General features: G+C 44.8%; 1 protein-coding gene across 1 annotated transcript in view; it reads left to right on the top strand.

Moving 5' to 3' along the window:
• The window catches only part of slc4a3 (solute carrier family 4 member 3), a 43,917-nt gene that overhangs the window by 20,319 nt on the left and 4,438 nt on the right, over nt 1-19,160 (top strand). The window contains exons 6-18 of the mRNA XM_079731126.1: nt 4,624-4,766; nt 6,620-6,800; nt 7,187-7,322; nt 10,278-10,479; nt 11,267-11,372; nt 11,978-12,162; nt 12,442-12,664; nt 14,419-14,634; nt 16,062-16,210; nt 16,717-16,911; nt 17,741-17,965; nt 18,153-18,242; nt 18,366-18,532. Of these exons, the coding sequence (XP_079587252.1) occupies nt 4,624-4,766; nt 6,620-6,800; nt 7,187-7,322; nt 10,278-10,479; nt 11,267-11,372; nt 11,978-12,162; nt 12,442-12,664; nt 14,419-14,634; nt 16,062-16,210; nt 16,717-16,911; nt 17,741-17,965; nt 18,153-18,242; nt 18,366-18,532 (2,218 nt within the window). The remainder of the gene's footprint in view (nt 1-4,623; nt 4,767-6,619; nt 6,801-7,186; nt 7,323-10,277; nt 10,480-11,266; nt 11,373-11,977; nt 12,163-12,441; nt 12,665-14,418; nt 14,635-16,061; nt 16,211-16,716; nt 16,912-17,740; nt 17,966-18,152; nt 18,243-18,365; nt 18,533-19,160) is intronic.

The following is a 19,160-nucleotide window of genomic DNA, read 5'->3' on the forward strand; positions in this document are numbered from 1 at the left end:
ATCTGAAAGACATGAAGAGTAAGGACAATGCATAAACAAACGATATTTATCCATGTTAAGATGTATACACACATACAAATAGGGGCTCTTTCACTGCTTCACTTCTGTAAGATCGTCTATGGCGCCCTCTACTGGTGCTTATAGATTTTAAAGACTTGTTGTTCATGCAGTTTTTTTCCATTATTCTGTAGTCTGTAGATGTGTCACCAAACTAGGATGAAAAAAAAGCATGTTTGTGTGTAAAAGTAGCTGCTATGAAATTGGAGTTAAGATGTAAATTCCATATATTGGAGATGGAAATCTGGCTTTATATTGTTTTCTCACTAGTGAATTAAATCAATGTTGAATATCTCATAAAGTGTTGACTTGTGGTGACTATGGCTAATAATGTATTTATGTAAGACACTTTGGTTAAAAGCAGCCACACAGTGTAACATACTTTCATTGAATATGAATGGTCTCAAGGGGAGAAGCTAAACTAGCAGTGAACTCAAACAAGGTTGCGAGTTCGAGTGAGATAATGAATGTGAGGGAAAGTGGTTAGAAACGGGTCATTTTTTGGGGTAAAAAGCAGAGTGGTTCCGCCTCCTCGGGGGGTGTTAATTAAAACCGGTTGATTCCCCCTCCACCATCGATCCCGCCGCCGGCTCTTCCCGCTCTTTACAGCTCTGTTGCCCCCCTCCACGTGATCGCTCAGATCTGGGCCGCCTCCTCTCCATCCGCGTGGACCAGGGCTCATGAAGTCATTGGTTCACTCCCTCGTTCACTCGTGCTATCTCTCATTGGCTCACAGAGGCTGTCCTGATATGGGTTGTGTTCATGCGTCCCTTGAATGAGTCATGAGGCATGAGTTATTTTTAGATTGTGTCAGGGGGATTTCTTTCTGAACTATTGCGTCTATGGCGGATGAGGCTTCTCAGAGCAAAAGTAGCGCACAGTAGTTTTAGTATTGTCTCCTCTCTCGCCGAGTGAGCACTGATCAAAGTGTCAGGTAGAGTTTTTCATGCCCCTGCAGGAACGCTACTTGATTCTTCAAGGACGGCAGATGTGCTAGTTAGTGAGACAGTCAATGTACCAGTAAGACATTGAAACAGGGGTACTTGTGATCGTGCCACCGATTGTGGCTGGGAAAAGCTAAAAAGGATAAAGTAATGCAAAATAGGATCCATGACAATTTTCATTGATGATGATCTAATGTTATAATATGAAATATTTGGTCAGTTTAAACTATACAAAAGTGAAAATTGTTGCTCCTATTTTCTGTAACTGTGTATAAATGTTTTTGTTATTTTTAACAGATTGTTTACTTTTATCAGCCGATCACATCCAATTAATAAATCTTTACATTTCGCCGTATGCACATGCAGACACAAACACAATTGGTTTCCATAGTTACCTGTGATGCATGCCATCATAGCTGAGCAAACAGAACATCCCCGTTGATTCCTGAGTGCTATTTAAGAACCCAAAGTATTTTGTGTGTTGGTGTGTGTTTGTTGGTGTGTGTTCCTGTTTCTTTGACCAGGCATTTATCAACATATCGGAATATCAGCCTGTATTAGTCATATGCTAGTGCGGTCCCCTCAATTGTCAACCTTTTACTCAAATCGTGACATCATCAGGTTGGACTTCTTTCGTCATGGAAAAACTACTTTAGGAATAATCCAATCTATATGTTTTCCACTCAAAGGATCGATCCACTGGACCACATCATGGAACAGGGCGGGGCTTCAGTAGGCGTTCGTTGGTGGTGGGGGTGCTTCTGAAAAAAGTGCAACACTTTTATCATGATTCCCTCTTGGAGGTCTGGAGGTACAGCCTAACTTTCCTAGTTTCTCCTCTGACTGTGGATAAGGGCCTCTGCTGTGGAGATTACACCATAGTTTAGACGAGTGAAAGTTTCTTGATTTGTCCTTGACAATCTCTGTATTATTTTGCAACGAGTGAAATCGATTTTTAGATAATTACCTTTAAGGCTCCATTCAGGTAATTAAGTTGATTCATTTCGTTGATGTGTTGAGGGGTTACGTCTTTATAACGCCAGTATCCTTAACGTCTTCAGTCACTTGGCTTTTCTTTGTTCCAAGCAAACTTGATCCTTATTACAGCTAAAAACCGGTTGAAAACCAGAGGATTACCAGTTCTGAAAGGAGTTATATAAGTTATAATATATAACAATTGAGAGAACACACTGTTTGTGGAAAACAAGGCTTTGTGGAGACCCAATCCCAATCTTGTGAGAAGCCAGCCGTTGTGAAGACCCAAACTTGTTAAGACAAGCCTTTGAGAAGACCCAACTCTTGACGAAACCCAACGGTTAAGAAGATCTGGTCTTTGTGAAGACTCATTCTTTGGGAAAACAGCTTTTGTGGGGACACGATATTTTGTGCAGACCCCACGTTTGTGTAGACCCAGGCTCCGCAGAGCACAGGGGCCCAGGGCTGGGCAACGGCACCCAAGAGCCCGGAACCCTGGATGAACAGAGCGTCCGCCCGGAGCGGGGTGGAGCGGAGGAGGAGGAGGAGGAGGCCCCATCCGCGGAGATGACAGACCGCCCAGCGACTGAGGACAAGGAAGACAACCACAAGGACCACCAACAGGACCACCATCAAGACAACAACCAGGACCACCACCAGGACCACCACGACGGGCATACCCCCAAGAAGCGGGGTGCTCTCGCCAAGCACCACCACCCTCTGGAACACCAGTCCAGCGGTTTGATGACCCCCCATCAGCAGCACGACCCGGCGCACCGTGGCTCGCTGTTCACTGCCGAGCACTTCGACTTTGAGGAGTTTGTTCTGGATTTCGACGACTATGACCTGCTGGAGTCCATCCACAGCCAGCTCGCGTCTCCCCTGGAGCCCATCCGTGAGTAGCGTTCTTCTGATATTCAACGTGTCACCGTAGTCGGGCTCTCCTGGTCCCCGATGATGGCAGCAAGGAAGAAGTTTTTAAATGTGGTTATTAGGGTCAAACCAAAGCAAGACATGGGGATTTTGAAGGGACAGGAATGTCTATTGACTGCTGGTTAGGGTGACTCCTAGCTGAAAGCTGGTGAAGGGTTAAAACCTTAATGTCCGCAGTCTATCTGAATTCATGATGCTGCCTAACTCCTACCTACTCCTTACTGACATGAATCCAAAAACAAAGGAATCACTTTTATGCTTGGGATGAAAGAGTCTGTTGAAGGACTAAATGTAAATAATTAAATCATATTATACATCAGATTAGACCATTTATTTTATATTTGCGATTGGTGTTGTTTGAGGAAAAAGGGTTTCTTTTTATAATTCCCTTCCTGTGATCCGACCAAACTCTTGAACTGACATGAATAGCCATGCATCTGAAAGCCCCCATACTATCTTCTGAACTGGGCTAACGCCATAGCGATCGACCGCTGGGCCACTTGTTTCCATTGATCGCGTGACCGACTGCCAGACTAATTAACCATAAACTGGGGCTTGGCCGTGCCGTGGCCACAAGCAGTGCAGAGCCGGCCCATGTCATTGAGTGCATTGACACAGAGCAGCTCCACTGCTGTGTTAGATCCGGTAGCTCCAATTTGGTGTTGGCGACCTGGCCACAGCTGGAGCGGAAACCCGGCTCATTGATAAACTATAGCTTTTTGCTCTCTTTTGCCCCGTCTGCCACGAGAATCTCTATGGGGTGGTGTCCAAGTTATGTAATGAATTTGTAGGTATAGGCCTGTGCTATGAACGGGTCAACGGTTGCGTTATACTATGCTGCTTGTCAAACAAACACATCTGTACCGGTACACACACACATCCACAGACCTTCCCACTTGCACACTCCCACTCGCACACTCACACACGTACACACACACACACACACACACACACACAAACACTTGCCCCCACGCACACACACACTTACCCCCCCCCCCCCCACACACACACACAGACACACTTAGACACACACAAAGTGTCGCCAAGGCCCTATCTCCATCTTTAGCCTATTTTTGAGTTTATATACAGTAGAACATGTTGCCATGAAAATAGTGTCATCTAAACCCATTGACAATTTATTTTCCCCAGTTATGATGCTATATTTATACATTTAAAATTGCTTTAAACTTCCCACATTCCTCACTAGCCCCTTTCAGTAGGCTCTGGGGTTATCCCCTTCCTTCTGGCTTTCCAGATCTTTAAATTGTCCTTTTGAAGTCAGAGCAAACCTTGTCACACCGTCTCCGTCCCCGGCAGTAAGCCATAGCGAGGTTTTCTGGTGAGACCTCTTTCTCCTGGCTCATTGCATAAAACACGGCTTGTGGGCGAAGGAGCATGCAAATTCAATTTCTCCCTGTGACCACAAATGTCTGCCGGTAATTCATCATCTCTCTCCAATGATGACCTCTGCCTTGGTTCCAATGAAAGACTGGGATTCTCGGTTAGCCATGTTGACATTTCCCCAAACTATTCCGGATTATAAATTCTTTCCGGATTTAAATTAACTTTATTATAAAGGAAGGGGAAATTACTGACATTACACAAAAACGTAAAATTCCCATTTGAAAAAGTGTGACACTCTCTTAACTCTCACCTCTGGAAAGCTCAGCGAATCAGCGACCCCCCCCCCCCCGGTTGCTGTTTGTGTGCACAGGTCACAGATTTGAGGACAACCCCGGCGTGAGAAGACACCTGGTGAAGAAGTCGTCGCGATGCCAGCTGTCCCGGGCCAACAGCTCCGGGCCGCTGTCCAGCCTCAAGAAGAAGAAGAGGGCGGCGGACAAGAAGACCCACGAGGTGAGGGGTCCGCACTCACGGCTCAGATCCAACAGGGCTTTATTAACCCCGGGGGCACCGGTCATCCTTTGCTCAGCTCTCAATGGAAGATAATAAGAGGAATAGGGATATCAATTAAACAGGACAGTATAGTACAACAATACATTTAGGAATAAAAGTAGACTCTGCGTGTGTTCCTCAACTGTCAAGTTTTTTAGATTGTCTTTTACTCTTCTTCTCAAGTTAATTTGTAACTATTGGATGATGGCATCAGGGTTAGGCTGTACGATTGTACTGTTTCCACCCATGTCTGGGTGTCACAGAATTGTAAGGTATTTTTGGTCATCATATACACACAACTAATTGGCAGTTCTTTCTTTACTACTTTACAATATCAATAAGTGATTGGTTGTCATCTCAAAATTCTTAAAAATCAATCTTATCAAATCTACCAGACAAATGGCTAGCCAAACTGGTGTGGTAGCATTCACTTGGCCACTGGTTTGTTGACATTGGGAAATCGGGATGTTTATTTCACCTTGCATTCTTTCAGGGCTAGGCTGTACAGATATTGTGTGTTCCTGCAGATTAAATTCAATTTTCGGTAAGACTTTGAACTAATCCTGTTTGAACTGCTGGATTCACTGAATAAGTGACTTACGCCAAGATAAATTACCAATGTTTCTTTTTATAGCTTTGAGTTTTATAGGAAGTGAATTTTACCATGACACCGTGTTTGGAAGTCGAACGTTTTCCTTTCCAAGTACCCAGTTGCTCTCTGAACTTTATCCAAACTGCGGGTAATTCTATTAGTTGGACTATGTGTAGACTGTCTCTTTGAGTTAGCGGTCTCCATCTGTTGGATTTTCCTCTGTCAGTTTGACCTCATGTTTGGGTAAACATAGAACTCCTCCGCAAGGTGTCTGTCCACAACCACAAATCTTCAGGAAATGTAAAACATCTTCCATGTTTTAACATCTGAAAGTTGGGAAGGAAAAAACAAATGGTAATAGTTGTACAGGCCCTGGGAACCTGCTTGTGCATTATCATCATGTGCTGTTTGGTAAATGCGTTCATCAAACTGACATTAACAACTGTGCACACACTTGGGTCGGCAACAGTTGGGATTAGAGCGGCCATATTGGAGCCACTTTCCTTTAGTTGAGAGACCAACATCAGGTTCAGTGTCGTTAGGTTCATCATGTTCCCAGTACATCCCAGGAATGGAATCCTAGCCCAAGCCTCAACTTTGAATACTTACTGGGAGTTTAATATACAGGTCTGATTGTTTGTCGTAAAAATGCACTGCTCTGTTACGTGTTACCGTTATGTCTCTGCCCATTCGGCACTGATTTAAGTCCACACCGTCCACGGAAGGAGGGATCCCTCGTCTTTTGTCTGGTTTCTTCCCTCTGGGTTTTCCTTGGAATCTCCTCTAATTGGTGTAGGGGTCAGGGGGTATAATGTGGTATAATGTCGGCCAGTAAAGTCCTTGAGACTGTATCAAAATACACCTGTGCAACCTCTTTAGTCTAATCTCCCCCCACAGCTCTGTCAGTATGGTCCAAAACACATCCACACCAAAACCTTAAGGTTTTCCTTTGAACATGTATAATACCTTGTATAATATAATATTCTTTAGCATCAACATTATTATTGTGGTGACCTAGAGGCGCTTAAAATGGATGACGTGTCATACTTCTATATCTGGTCTTGGCTTCATCGATCAGCAAAGGTTAACATGTATAATAGTGACTTTATGGGTTTTAGCTTTGTTATGGGGTTTAATAAACCTAAATCGAAATCCTAAAATGGCAGATCATAGACCCATAGCAAGCTACATGCTGTTACCTTTAGCGTGCGTCGCTCCGCAGGTGTTTGTGGAGCTGAACGAGCTGATCGTGGAGAAGGACCACGAGATGCGCTGGAAGGAGCGCGCCCGCTGGATCAAGTTTGAGGAGGACGTGGAGGAGGAGACGGAGCGCTGGGGGAAGCCCCATGTGGCCTCGCTCTCCTTTCGCAGCCTGCTGGAGCTCCGGCGCACCATCACCCACGGTACAGCGGAGCCACGCACACACAAACATCTTTATATATCTTCCATATGAATCACTACTTCTCAAGGTTCTCATACTATTTTCACAATACATAGCCGAATATCATTTGAAACTTACAAATGTTTTATCTTTGAAATTTAGAAGAAAGGAAAACATCACATTTTTTCAAGTCTAAACTTCTTTTCTTTAATGAAAATGAAAGCCCCTCATATTATCTGTCTTGTGAGTTCTATCTTCACCTTCCTAGAGCGAATGTGTGCACATCCATCGCTCAAACATCAATCCCACTCACGTCTGCCCCCAGGATGACGGTTCCCCTGCACCTCCCTCACCTTGCATCAATCTCCACTCCACCTCTAACCCCCACCCTCCTCCAACCCCCCGTAGGAGCCATCCTGCTGGACCTGGAGCAGAACACCCTGCCAGGCATCGCCCACCTGGTGGTGGAAACCATGGTGATGTCGGACCAGATCCGGGCTGAGGATCGTTCGGGGGTCCTGAGGGCTCTGCTGCTGAAGCACAGGTCAGACATGAGTGGTGACCAGGGGGGATTGTTTTCACCACAGACGGGGAACAGGGGTGTGATAGCCGCAGGTAGAGAGAGAAAAGAGAAGAGATTGAAAACAATGGCACAAAAACTAAAAACACAGAAAATATGTGTATAAACACAGTAATAGTAGTAAGAGATTTAAAACAACATCAATAGATATAGATAATTACAATAAGTATATAATATATATATTTTTTCTGTCTTTGTGCCTTTATAGACAGGCAGTCCAGGCTGACAGGAAACTGGATTGAAAATGAGAGGGTATGACATGTAGCATAGACCGGGATACAACCCGGGTCGCTACAAGGGTTCGGTCCCGGGTTAGCGCACATGAGCTAGGCTGAGCCACCGACAGCCCACCCCTACCCCCGGAGGAACCTTAATGGGCATTGACCCCTTCACCTTTCCGGCTAATTTACTCTTTAACATGATGTGATATGATGTGATACGATGTGATATGATGCGACGGTGACCTCAGGTTCAATAAGCGCACCTTTCCAGGTCCGGGAAATACATACCTCGAAGGCCTTTGAATTTCCTGGACTACACATATGAGACCAGAGAGGGAAACAAACTCAAAGCTTTGGCCCAAGGGCCACCGCTCCAACCCAAGCAACGTGCATTAACCTTCCCCGGCCTCGCAGCCCGCCACGCCTCACCGGAGACCTGTTTTTCCTCGTGCAAATCCTTGATCCTTCTTTTCATCCTCGCTCTCTCTCTCTCCTAACCCCATCGGGAGAGTCGTGTTTCCACCCTGGCTTTGAAACGCGGCAGGGAATGGCGTGTAAGTCAGGGCTCGTGGGCAGCAGGTCTCTGAACCCTTTATTGGAAGCAGGGGGAGGGGGGGGTGCGAGCATGACAGGAGCCAGGATGAAGGGAGGGAGTGCGGACTGCGTATGTTGTATGTTGTGCCGGGCATTAACAGGGTAAGAGCGTGGAATTAGGGCCCGTGCAACGCCAGATGTGGACGGTTTCCGCTGGCCCTTGAAAGCGCCGCTCGCCTGATGCCCAGGAAAAACAGAAGGAACAGATAATTTGAATAAAGAAGAAAAGATTCCTGGAATGTGCAGACGGCCATCTGGTCTCCCTAAGCCGCCGCTTTTAGTTGCGTGACATGAAGGACTTTCTCACCGTTTCCCGGTGAATTCATAATTAAAATAAAAAGGTGTTCGTATAAAATTGAACTTCTACTGGTGATATATGTGCAGACATAAAGGTATTTTCAGTGTTTTAATGACTGAGAGCCGTTCACTCTCACCCGCAGCAAGAATCGGCCAATAGGGAGTAAAGCACAGTTATTTAGTTGAATAAGCGCATGAGTGCACTGCAAAATACAGCAGATGACCTTGAGTGAGGTCTGACCAGCGCTATAAGTAACCGTTTCTAAGACACGCATGAATCTGTTTTAAAACAGAAGGATATCCACCGATACCAATCCCCTCACCCCCAGACCAATTAACAACGTTATATATTCCCTTATGAATGATTTAATGGTGAAGCTCAAATGGAATAACCATCACATGTGGATGTATTCATATAGGAGGTGTACGCTTATCGCTTCCTGACGCCACATTAAATCACAAACCTCTTTATTGATTACTGTTTCCATGGAGGCTCTCGGTCAACTGGCCCGGCACGGTGGGGTGCCAGAGGCGTTCCATCGATCAGTCAAAGGCACAGAGTGAGCGTGAACTACATTGCAGTCAGCTGTCAGATTGAATTACCGTGGAAGGGCTGAGCCAGGCCTGGTGTGTGTGAAGAACCCTGTAGGATCCACAGCTCTCCATTGTGCCGAGGAAGCCAAAGTTGAAACCTGTGGATTTAGACAGGGAATGCAGTTTATCCTTCATAAGAGTATGAATATCTTATTACAACAGGCCTACAGGTGTTCGTGTCACCGGTTGTGAAGGTTATTTCTTTATTCATGTGTTCTTGACTTTTTGTTCGTAGTGTAAAAAAATTCTAGCTTTATATCTATTTAAAATAAATCTAGAATAATCTTACCTGGATCGCCACAAGGGGTATTACTATGTGGTTAGCACCTAGGCAACCTCTCGGAAATGCAATTCTCTTTCTGTATGAACGCCTACACACAGCATTGACAGACACATGTCCTATATGGGATTTAAAAGATAATGAAACATATGGGAGAGCTCATGGTGTCCGTCTGTCTCGTGCAGTTCTCCTCAGCCAAAGTTCCCATCTCCTCTCTCTGGACCCCCCTCTTTAAAGACACAATGGTACAGTCCAGTTTTCCACCAATAACAGAGTAATAGTCATGGACACTGCTCGCCAGTGCTAAAACTTTGTCTGTGTTACAGTTGCAGTGATTGCTGCTGGTGCAACTAACATGGATTCATGTTTTATTGGAATGGCTTTGTGATATTTGACCTTTGGACGATGTGACACACTGACGTTTAACCCTTGTTCAACCCATGTAAACCAAAGAGCAGATCGATTAACTGTATGATGTCGTCTAAAAACTAAAACTTAAACTAAAACAACTCATTTATTCCTAAAAACATTATGTTGCTTTTGTTATTAGCATGTCTCCTAGCGTAAAGCAACTGCATTGTTTGCCCAACTTCACGTTGAGCAACTTTAAGGTTGTTTAAGAGCGATGGCAGAACCTGAACTTCCCTTGCACCTCCATTGGGAATTTCTGAAACATGTGTGACGGAGAAAAAACAATTATTAAACTTATCAAAAAGACCCATTCTTCTACCCAAAGTACTAGGAGTGATGTTGTTTTGACTTTTAGGAACTGAACAACGGACATGAGTGACACTGTTGTTATAGGTTTATCAGAGACAGAACATCTATTGTTCTTTATCGTTGTGCCATTGATACATGTTCACAGGTGTCAGGCTGCTAAACCTCCTCTCTGTGTCTCCTGACTGCCCCCCCCCCCCCCCCTGTCTCCTCCAGTCACCCGAGTGACATGAAGCACCGCTTCCACCGCCTGCAGTCCACCAGCAGCCTCCACGGCAGCTTCAACCACCAAGCCAACCACCAGCACCACACGGCCCCGCCCGACACCAACCTGCCACCGCCGGCTGAGGACGGCGAGGAGCACCCGGACAAGGGGCCCGTGTACGACCCCAAGCAGGAGGTCTTCGTCAGCCTGTTTGTATGTTCAGACGGTCCTTCTTTGTTCGTTCTCTTTTTTTGTATTTTCTCGTACTTATTATTGTCCCATATGGCTCTCTGGTTTGGATGCCTTTGAAGCTGCTTATTTTTTAAATGATGTGTTTTATTATGTGTGATGTCTCACAATGGCATATGTTCATTAACTTATCCAATTTGTGGATGTTAACTTCAAATGAACTTGATTATCCTAAGGGTTTCCGCTCTGTCCTTTCCGCTCTGTGCTTTTTGAAATGTTCTGTTCCGAGTGTCTCGGCTCTGCGAAGATACACTTGCACGTGCAAAGAGTCGTGGTGTGGTTTGAGTCCTGTGATTCCACTTTGATTGTACTTGTAAGCGTCCCACCCTGATGAGGTCATGGGCGGGTCTGTTTTAAGACCCTCCTCTCGCACATGTGGCAGTTATTGCTCTTAGTCAGCCTGCAGGTGCTCCTAGTTAAACCCTCTTGATGCATTAGCTGCGAACACGTAAAGCTCCCCGCAGCTTCAACTGTTGGCAAACGCAAAACAGCCCATTCTGAGAAAAAAGAAAGCATAAAACCAAATTTTGGAAAAATGGGGTTCATGGCCTATCATAGTGTAATGATAAAGTACGATTCTGATTTGGATATCCCTTTTAAAGAGATTGTTTTTGCTCCATTGTGATGACAAATGGGGGTCTGCCAGAAACGTGCTGTCGTAAATCGTATTCACCACCCTCCTCCTCACCCTCATCCTCATCCTTCTTCTTCTTCTTCTTCTTCTTCTTCTTCTTCTTCTTCTTGTTCCCAGAAATCGCTCCACCCGCTGCCCGCCGAGGGCCACCCGGCTGCGGCCCGCTCCATGAAGCTCCTCGCTAAGATCCCTAAAGATGCAGAGGCCGTCATCGTTCTCTGTGGTGGGTGTAACAACAAAACACAACACAACATTACTACCGATAGGAATGTACTGAGTTTAGTGTTCTTCTTGGGATCCCACACTGCTTTCTAAATGTTTGCTCCGCACTAAGAACAACCACAAAGCTAAAAGTAGGTTGGGAACTTCGCTTGTATCCTTCCCAATCTTTTGAAGTTCGTCCTCTGAGTGAATTTTGACTATTTGTGTAGTTTTGTGTATTAGTGGCTAATATACATGTAGTGTATAAGTCCTATATGTAGCATAGTTATCTCCTGCTCCTTCATGACTGTGTTCATTGTAAATTGCTTTTGATGAAAACATCTGTTAGATTAAAAAGGAGTGAGATGTTTACGACTAATCTCAATTATGTTAACATTCGGATTCTGTGTTTTATATTGAAGTTCTAATACGCATATACAGATGTGTATTTGTGTTTTATTTTCTTATGTAAAAATATTTGTCTCCTCTTTAATTATTGCTGTGCTGTACTTCTGCTACTCTGTGAGGCTCACCTTACTCATCCGTGATACATGGCGTTAAACATAGTCCATAATCTTGAATGGTATAGCGGCACTCTGACGGGCAGCTCTCTGGCCGCGTCCCTAGGTTGCGTGGAGTTCCTGGAGCAGCCAGCTATGGCGTTCGTCAGGCTGAACGAGGCGGTGCTGCTGGAGTCAGTGCTGGAAGTCCCGGTCCCCGTACGGTTCCTCTTCGTCTTGCTGGGCCCCAGCCAGAATAACATGGACTACCATGAGATCGGGCGCTCCTTTTCCACACTCATGTCTGACCAGGTACGGCATCAGACTTTATTGATTTGGTTTGTCCTTTAGTGAAAGGCCGTTGTCCATGGTACTGATCTCCTTCCCCCTTGTGGAGGGTCTTCAGTGTTTATGCCCTCCAATGTCCTTTTTGAAAAATTATCTAGATTGATTTTGGATTGAAATGGGATATCTCTATGCTTTCTAAGTTTAAGGAAATGCTTTGTAACAATGATGTACAGGGATCCAACAAAACAACTACAGTATCACTTTGTTAACTTTGATCCCGCTCCTGGTCCCACCTCCACCCAGAACTTCCACGAGGTGGCCTACTTTGCCGACGACCGGCAGGATCTTCTGAACGGGATCAACGAGTTCCTGGACTGCAGCATTGTGCTCCCGCCGTCGGACGTGGCGGGGAAAGACCTCCTGAAGACGGTCGCCGGTTTCCAGAAGGAGATGATGCGCAAGAGGAAGGAGCGGGTGCTGAAGAAGCAGCAGTCCTTCTCCCTGGGACCAGAGCAGGTCCACAAAGGTACCCCATCCAGTCCTTCTCCCTGGGACCAGAGCAGGTCCACAAAGGTACCCCATCCAGTCCTTCTCCCTGGGACCAGAGCAGGTCCACAAAGGTACCCCATCCAGTCCTTCTCCCTGGGACCAGAGCAGGTCCACAAAGGTACCCCATCCAGTCCCTCTCCCTGGGACCAGAGCAGGTCCACAAAGGAACCTCATACAGTCCTTCTCCTAGGGGGTGGAGCCGGCCCTTCTCCCTTGGGTTGGACCAGGTCCAAATAGGTTCCTCATCCTTCTCTCAGAGGGTGGAGCAGGTCCATTAAGAAACCACATCATATCCCCCTGGGATATGGACATGGACAAAATAAAGTGTGTGCTTTATTTTTTATGCATACCACAGAAACCAATTTTGGAGACTTGACCTTGTTCCAAAAACATCTATCATTATACCACAGTATTATTAAATACTCAATCCTGGTCATTAACGCTCCGAGAGTGTACATTGTTTTAAATAATGGGACTCGGCCTCTTAAGAGTTAAAAATAAATTGGTCATACATGACTATTGACCAGATGTGTCCTTGACAACGCAACAACAGCATGCTCAAGCACCATGGGAGAATATTTTAATTTCAGCTGATTAAGTCGATCATAAAACCTTCTGCGGTGGTAAGCAAACTCAGCCGCACCTAGGCTGCATCACCACCCGCGTCATACATAATGTACCTAATGTCTTGGCCCCCCCTGTTGTGCTTTATCCCTTCCATATGCAGTGTCTTTATGACCTTACTGACTCATTAGGACAGCTTCCACGTTGGAGATACTGTGTTGTTTGTAAGTTTGAGAATCATTTCGACAATTTGGGCTACTTCTTCCAGATGATGATGTTGGTGCTCTGCAAGCATCCTGGATGATGTGATCAGCTATGATGCATCTAGTTCTAACTGCATGGCACATATTCACTGCAAACTACTGTGAACATGAAAAGAGCATTTATGCTCTCGGTTGTTTCATTGGGGATGATACAAAATCGAAATGTATTGTATAATCCATCATCTTGAAATATCTATGTTTCAGTAGCTCATATACATGTTTCAGTGGCTCATTTACATATATCAGTAACTCATGTACATTTTTCAGCAGCTAATTTACATATTTGATTAGCTCATGTACATATATCAGCAGCTCAAGAATATATTTCATCAGCTTTACCTTGTGTCTAGGGGGCAGGGCGGTCGTCTGATCTAGTCTTGTGTTTGACTCCCAGTCGGCCGGTTCTTGGTTTGAACCCCAATGTTCACAGAGAGTGAGCAAGGTGAATTCATTTTACCTGCCCTTAGTGACATATACAAAATTAGAAGTCCCTCCGTATTGATCATGTGTTTCTGTAATAATTCCCTGTAAGGCACTTTGTGTACCTGTGTTTAAAGAGTCCCTTCGTATTGATCATGTGTTTCTTTAATAATTCACTGTAAGGCACTTTATGTACCTGTATTTAAAGAGTCCCTTCGTATTGATCATTTGTTTCTGTAATAATTCACTGCATGGCGCTTTGGGTTCCAGTATTTAAAGTTTCCCCTTCGTATTGATCACGTGTTTCAGTAATTATTCAAGGTCCAGTTGCTTTGGGTACCTGTGTTTAAAGAGTCCCTCTGCATTGATCATGTGTCCAGGTAAGGTTCTTTGGGTGCCTGTATTCAAAGATCCCTGAGTATAGACTGCGTGTATCAGTGGACATTCTTCTCATAGTGATTCCGACTCCTTCCTGCTCCTGCAGAAGCAACTCCGGAGGAGCAGGAGGAGGCGGACCAGGAGGTGGACCCCCTGAAGCGCTCGGGGGTCCCGTTCGGCGGGCTTATCCACGACATCCGACGCCGCTACCCGCGCTATGTCAGCGACCTCCGCGACGCGCTGGACATCCAGTGTGTGGCCGCCGTCATCTTCATCTACTTCGCCGCGCTGTCACCCACCATCACCTTCGGAGGACTGCTCGGTACGTTCTGCGCACTCCTGCCGTGGGAACACACTGTGTTCGTTATGTCGGTGGTTCTCAGACTGTTTGATGTACCTTTAAGATGTTTTAATCTGCTAAGTGCCCCCTTTCACCAATACATGTATTGGGAGAAAAAAAATGAGAGTGATAATATTAATGTAGGCTGCATGTTATTTGGTGCAAACATGAACATTAAACGGATGGTTTAGTGAGAAACACGGGCTTGTGCTTCACTTATGATTGCTGTTGTTTATTGGAAATATTAATCATCTTTTTGTTAATATTCAGGTCAAATTATTTGTTATAAAAATTGAATTATTTTTTTGTAATTTGTTCTCAGACGATACTTCGGTAGTGGGGTGTATCATTGGTGGAGATGAGACAGAATACAGACAGCTGGTGGATAACTTTGTTGCATGGAGTGGAGAAAACCGCCTTGATTTATATGTAACAAAGACCAAGGAAATGGTGGTGGACTTCAGGAGGGTCAGGCCTGAGCTAAGCACCATCTCTATCCTTGGGGATGAAGTGCAGGTGGTAGAGAGCTATAAATACTTGGGTGTGCACGTGAACAATAAATTAATGTTTTATCAGTCTGTTGTGGCAAGTGCCATTTTCTTTGCAGCCATCAGTTGGGGCAGCGGCATCAGGGCTTGTGACTCTAAAAAGCTTAACAAGCTGATTAGGAGGGCTGGCTTTGTGCTGGGGACTGCTGTAGGGTCCCTGGAGATGGTGATTGAGAGAAGGATGGTACAGAAATTGTTGAGTATTATGGACAATAACACGTATCCCTTGCACAATCTAGTGAGTAAACAAAAGAGTGTTTTTAGTGGGAGGCTACGACAGCTAAGCTGCAGAAAGGACAGGTTTAAGAATACTTTTTACCTACTGCAATTGCACTTTATAATACCTCCCCTTTTTAGTAAGGACAGAAGAATATTTATTTAAACTTTAGCTTGAGCTGCTTATATATATCAAACTTAAATACTTATATATGCTTATATATATATATATATGTTTTTTTTCGTTTTTTTTAATTTTAGTTTTTTGCACCTGTTTATTTGCACACCTGTATATTTGCACACATTTTGTACTGTTATCTCTGAGTAACAGCTACTTCTACTTCTACTTATACACATGGACCATCCATTCCACTTTTTCTATCCTAGACTAGGTATTGTGGGCTCATGGTTTTGTTTAGGTGGGATATGTATATATACATGTGTTGGGTTGTGTTGTGTTGTGTTGTGTTGTGTGTACGTATGCTGGCTGCTGTAACACCTACGTTTCTCTGCTGAGATGAATAAAGTATATCTTATAACCAACATCGGTCTTAATTCACTGTAAGATAATGCTTCAGCTCTGCATCTTTTAAATACACACGTTTTAAATATTCCTTCTTTGGTTTCTGTGTCCTTTTTACACAGGAGAGAAAACCGAGGGAATGATGGGAGTGTCGGAGCTCATCGTTTCCACGGCAACCCTGGGCGTTGTCTTCTCCCTGCTTGGGGGTCAGCCACTGCTCATCATCGGCTTCTCTGGCCCCCTGCTGGTGTTTGAAGAAGCCTTCTATAAGGTGATGAAAACACTACCTCTCCTGCACCAAACCACCACCACCACGCCTTCAAACAGCTCAGCCTCAAAGGTCGCTCTTGTAGACTCAAGCACTTTATTGAATATAGTGTAAAGAAGAAAGATAGTACCAACACAAATGTGCCAAAAATACAATAAAAGACAATAAAATCAACCTCCCCAACCAACATCCACATAAAGATACTTTTATTAGTTTCCCATCTGGCCTTGATGAGATATTTTCACCGAATATATATTTTCCTTTTCCTCATATATTCCAATTTAACGGCTACCGTCACTCCCAACAGGTGACATTAAGCGAAAGACCAACAAGCTGGTGAATTATGAATGGTTAAAGTCTAAACCATGCATATTTACAATATTTCGTTACATCATTTTGTTCCCCTCATATATTGCAATCAACCATCACTACCAATGCAAAACCGCTCATTAGCTCCCACAGATGTTTTGATGAAACAGTTTCCCTTGTGCGTGTTTCCCGGTTCCCAGTTCTGCCAGGCTCATGACTTTGAGTACCTGACGGGCCGGGTGTGGATCGGCTTCTGGCTGGTGTTCATCGTGCTGGTCATGGTGGCGGCTGAGGGCAGCTTCCTGGTGCGCTACATCTCGCCCTTCACCCAGGAGATCTTTGCCTTCCTCATCTCCCTCATCTTCATCTACGAGACCTTCTCCAAGCTCATCAAGGTAGCCACTGCCAATAGGTTGTAGAGAGGGTTTTCAACCAGAAAGCTGTTGGTGTGATTCCCTTATCGTCCTAGCCAAGTGTCCAGGTGTGACGGAGCAAGCCGCCTAAGTACTCCCATTGAGCTGGCCGTTGTCCTGCGTGGTTGACCTTGCCATCAGCGTAAGAATGTGTGCGTACGGCTGCAACATTGAATTTCAGGCAATAAACTGTACAGCACTTTGAGAGACCACTGGTCTGAAAAGCGATACATAAATGCAGTGTTTGTAATCTAGTTATTTAGCAGATGCTTTTATAAATGCTAATACATGTTGACACATTATGATCATTAATGAGCAGGTAGGGGTTGGGACATATTAGCTCAAGCATGCCGACAGATAGACTGCATACCTTGGGGTTTTTACTTCAGCTGTGAAGTAAGACCACTCTAGCCTCTGTACACAATCCTTCACATCAACTGGTCAAAGCTAAACATTTATACGTTATACATTTCAAATGTGCACAGTTTTTAACAACTGCTGTAGGACAACTGTAGGATCCAACCCTGCCATGTCAGAGTAAGGGTCGATTTCAAGGTATGGTCTGTATAAAGTAATCCTGAAAAGCAATTTGACCGCTTTGAGCTGTTTGAATACTTGATATCAGATGATGTATTCATTGTACCTATTAACCATATCAGACACCATATCATATAAGTAAGTTATAAATTGAGTTCAACTTAATTTCCATTTGGGGATGAATAGTGTTATAAAGCAACGATCCATCCTTCTACTGTTTCTATCACGCCATTAGTATTAAACAATCGTTCTAACCCTGTTATGGTCTCCCCAGGTGTTCCAGGAGCACCCCTTGATGGAGACCTACCCCGCCTCCCCCTCCCAGACGGGCCCTTGGATCGGCATCAAAGTGGGCGACCCTTCAGATGGTCACGAGGACGAGGCCATGGTCCTGAACCAGCCCAACACGGCCCTGCTCTCCCTGGTCCTCATGATGGGGACCTTCTTTGTCGCCTTCTTCCTCAGGAAGTTCCGCAACAGCCGCTTCCTGGGTGGGAAGGTGCGGAACTCTCCTCCCCCGTCAGATCCCGACGGCCCACGTTCCCGTTGAATGTAGAGCTGAAAAGCGCAAAGCATGCTTTGAATTTCATGGATTTTCCCTTATATTCGTTTGTAGCATAAGGATACATGAAGCAGCAGCCATCATGATGCTGTTGTTTACTTATCTTTAATCTTATCCTCTGCAGGCCAGGAGGATCATCGGTGACTTTGGGATCCCCATCTCCATTTTATTATCCGTTCTTTTGGATTACTCCATTTCCGATACATACACACAGGTATTCATACGATAACGACATTTGAATGGACAATAAGTAAAAGGCAATACAAGAAATAGAAGGCAAAAGGTAAAGCATAGTATATGCTGTGCTCAACCCGGGGGTCTTTGTATCTTCGTGCAGAAGCTCAACGTGCCATCTGGGTTCTCGGTGACGTCCCCGGACAAGCGGGGCTGGTTCATCAGTCCGTTCGGGGACAAGAAGCCCTTCCCCACCTGGATGATGGCTGCCTCCGTCGTCCCCGCCCTGCTCGTCTTCATCCTCATTTTCATGGAAACCCAGATCACCTCGTACGTTCCCCCCACACACACACACATACACACAAGCACACACAGTACGGGTTCTCAATCTGTGGACCGCGGGCTGTGAGTGGTCCCCACTATTAGGGGACCCAGTGGGTGGCAGCTAGTCACGTTTTGGCTGTTTAATCACATTTCACATATTGAGCAAACATTTATGGATTTGGATGCAAACATAGCACTCCGTGCCTTGTCTCTTTTGACATGCTCACATTTTACTGCACAACACTATTGTGTCGGTATAGGACCATAAGTACCTTGAGCTAAGTACCTCTCATGAAACCAATACGGTCCGAAATGGTGTTAGAATGAAGGCAGCAATCATAGAAAAGTAGATGCTGAACATTCCTAGCTAAAATGGTAAATACAGTTAAATAGGGTTGTTTAGAAATGTAATATTATATATAAGTATACCAGTTAAAAACATTTGTTTAGTTGGGAAATACTTCACTCACATTTTCCACACCATTCTATTCTGCATGTTTCTAGTTTTTTTTTGTTACATTTGGCTTTAAAAGGCAGTAAAACTAAACCTAAAATGGGGGGGGGGGGTTAACCACATAATTGACTGCCACTGATGTCATGCAATTAGTCCCAACCAGTGGGTCCATCTGGGGTT

This window comes from Pollachius pollachius, assembly GCF_949987615.1.
Source record: "Pollachius pollachius genome assembly, chromosome: 3".
In the NCBI taxonomy this organism is placed as follows: domain Eukaryota; kingdom Metazoa; phylum Chordata; class Actinopteri; order Gadiformes; family Gadidae; genus Pollachius; species Pollachius pollachius.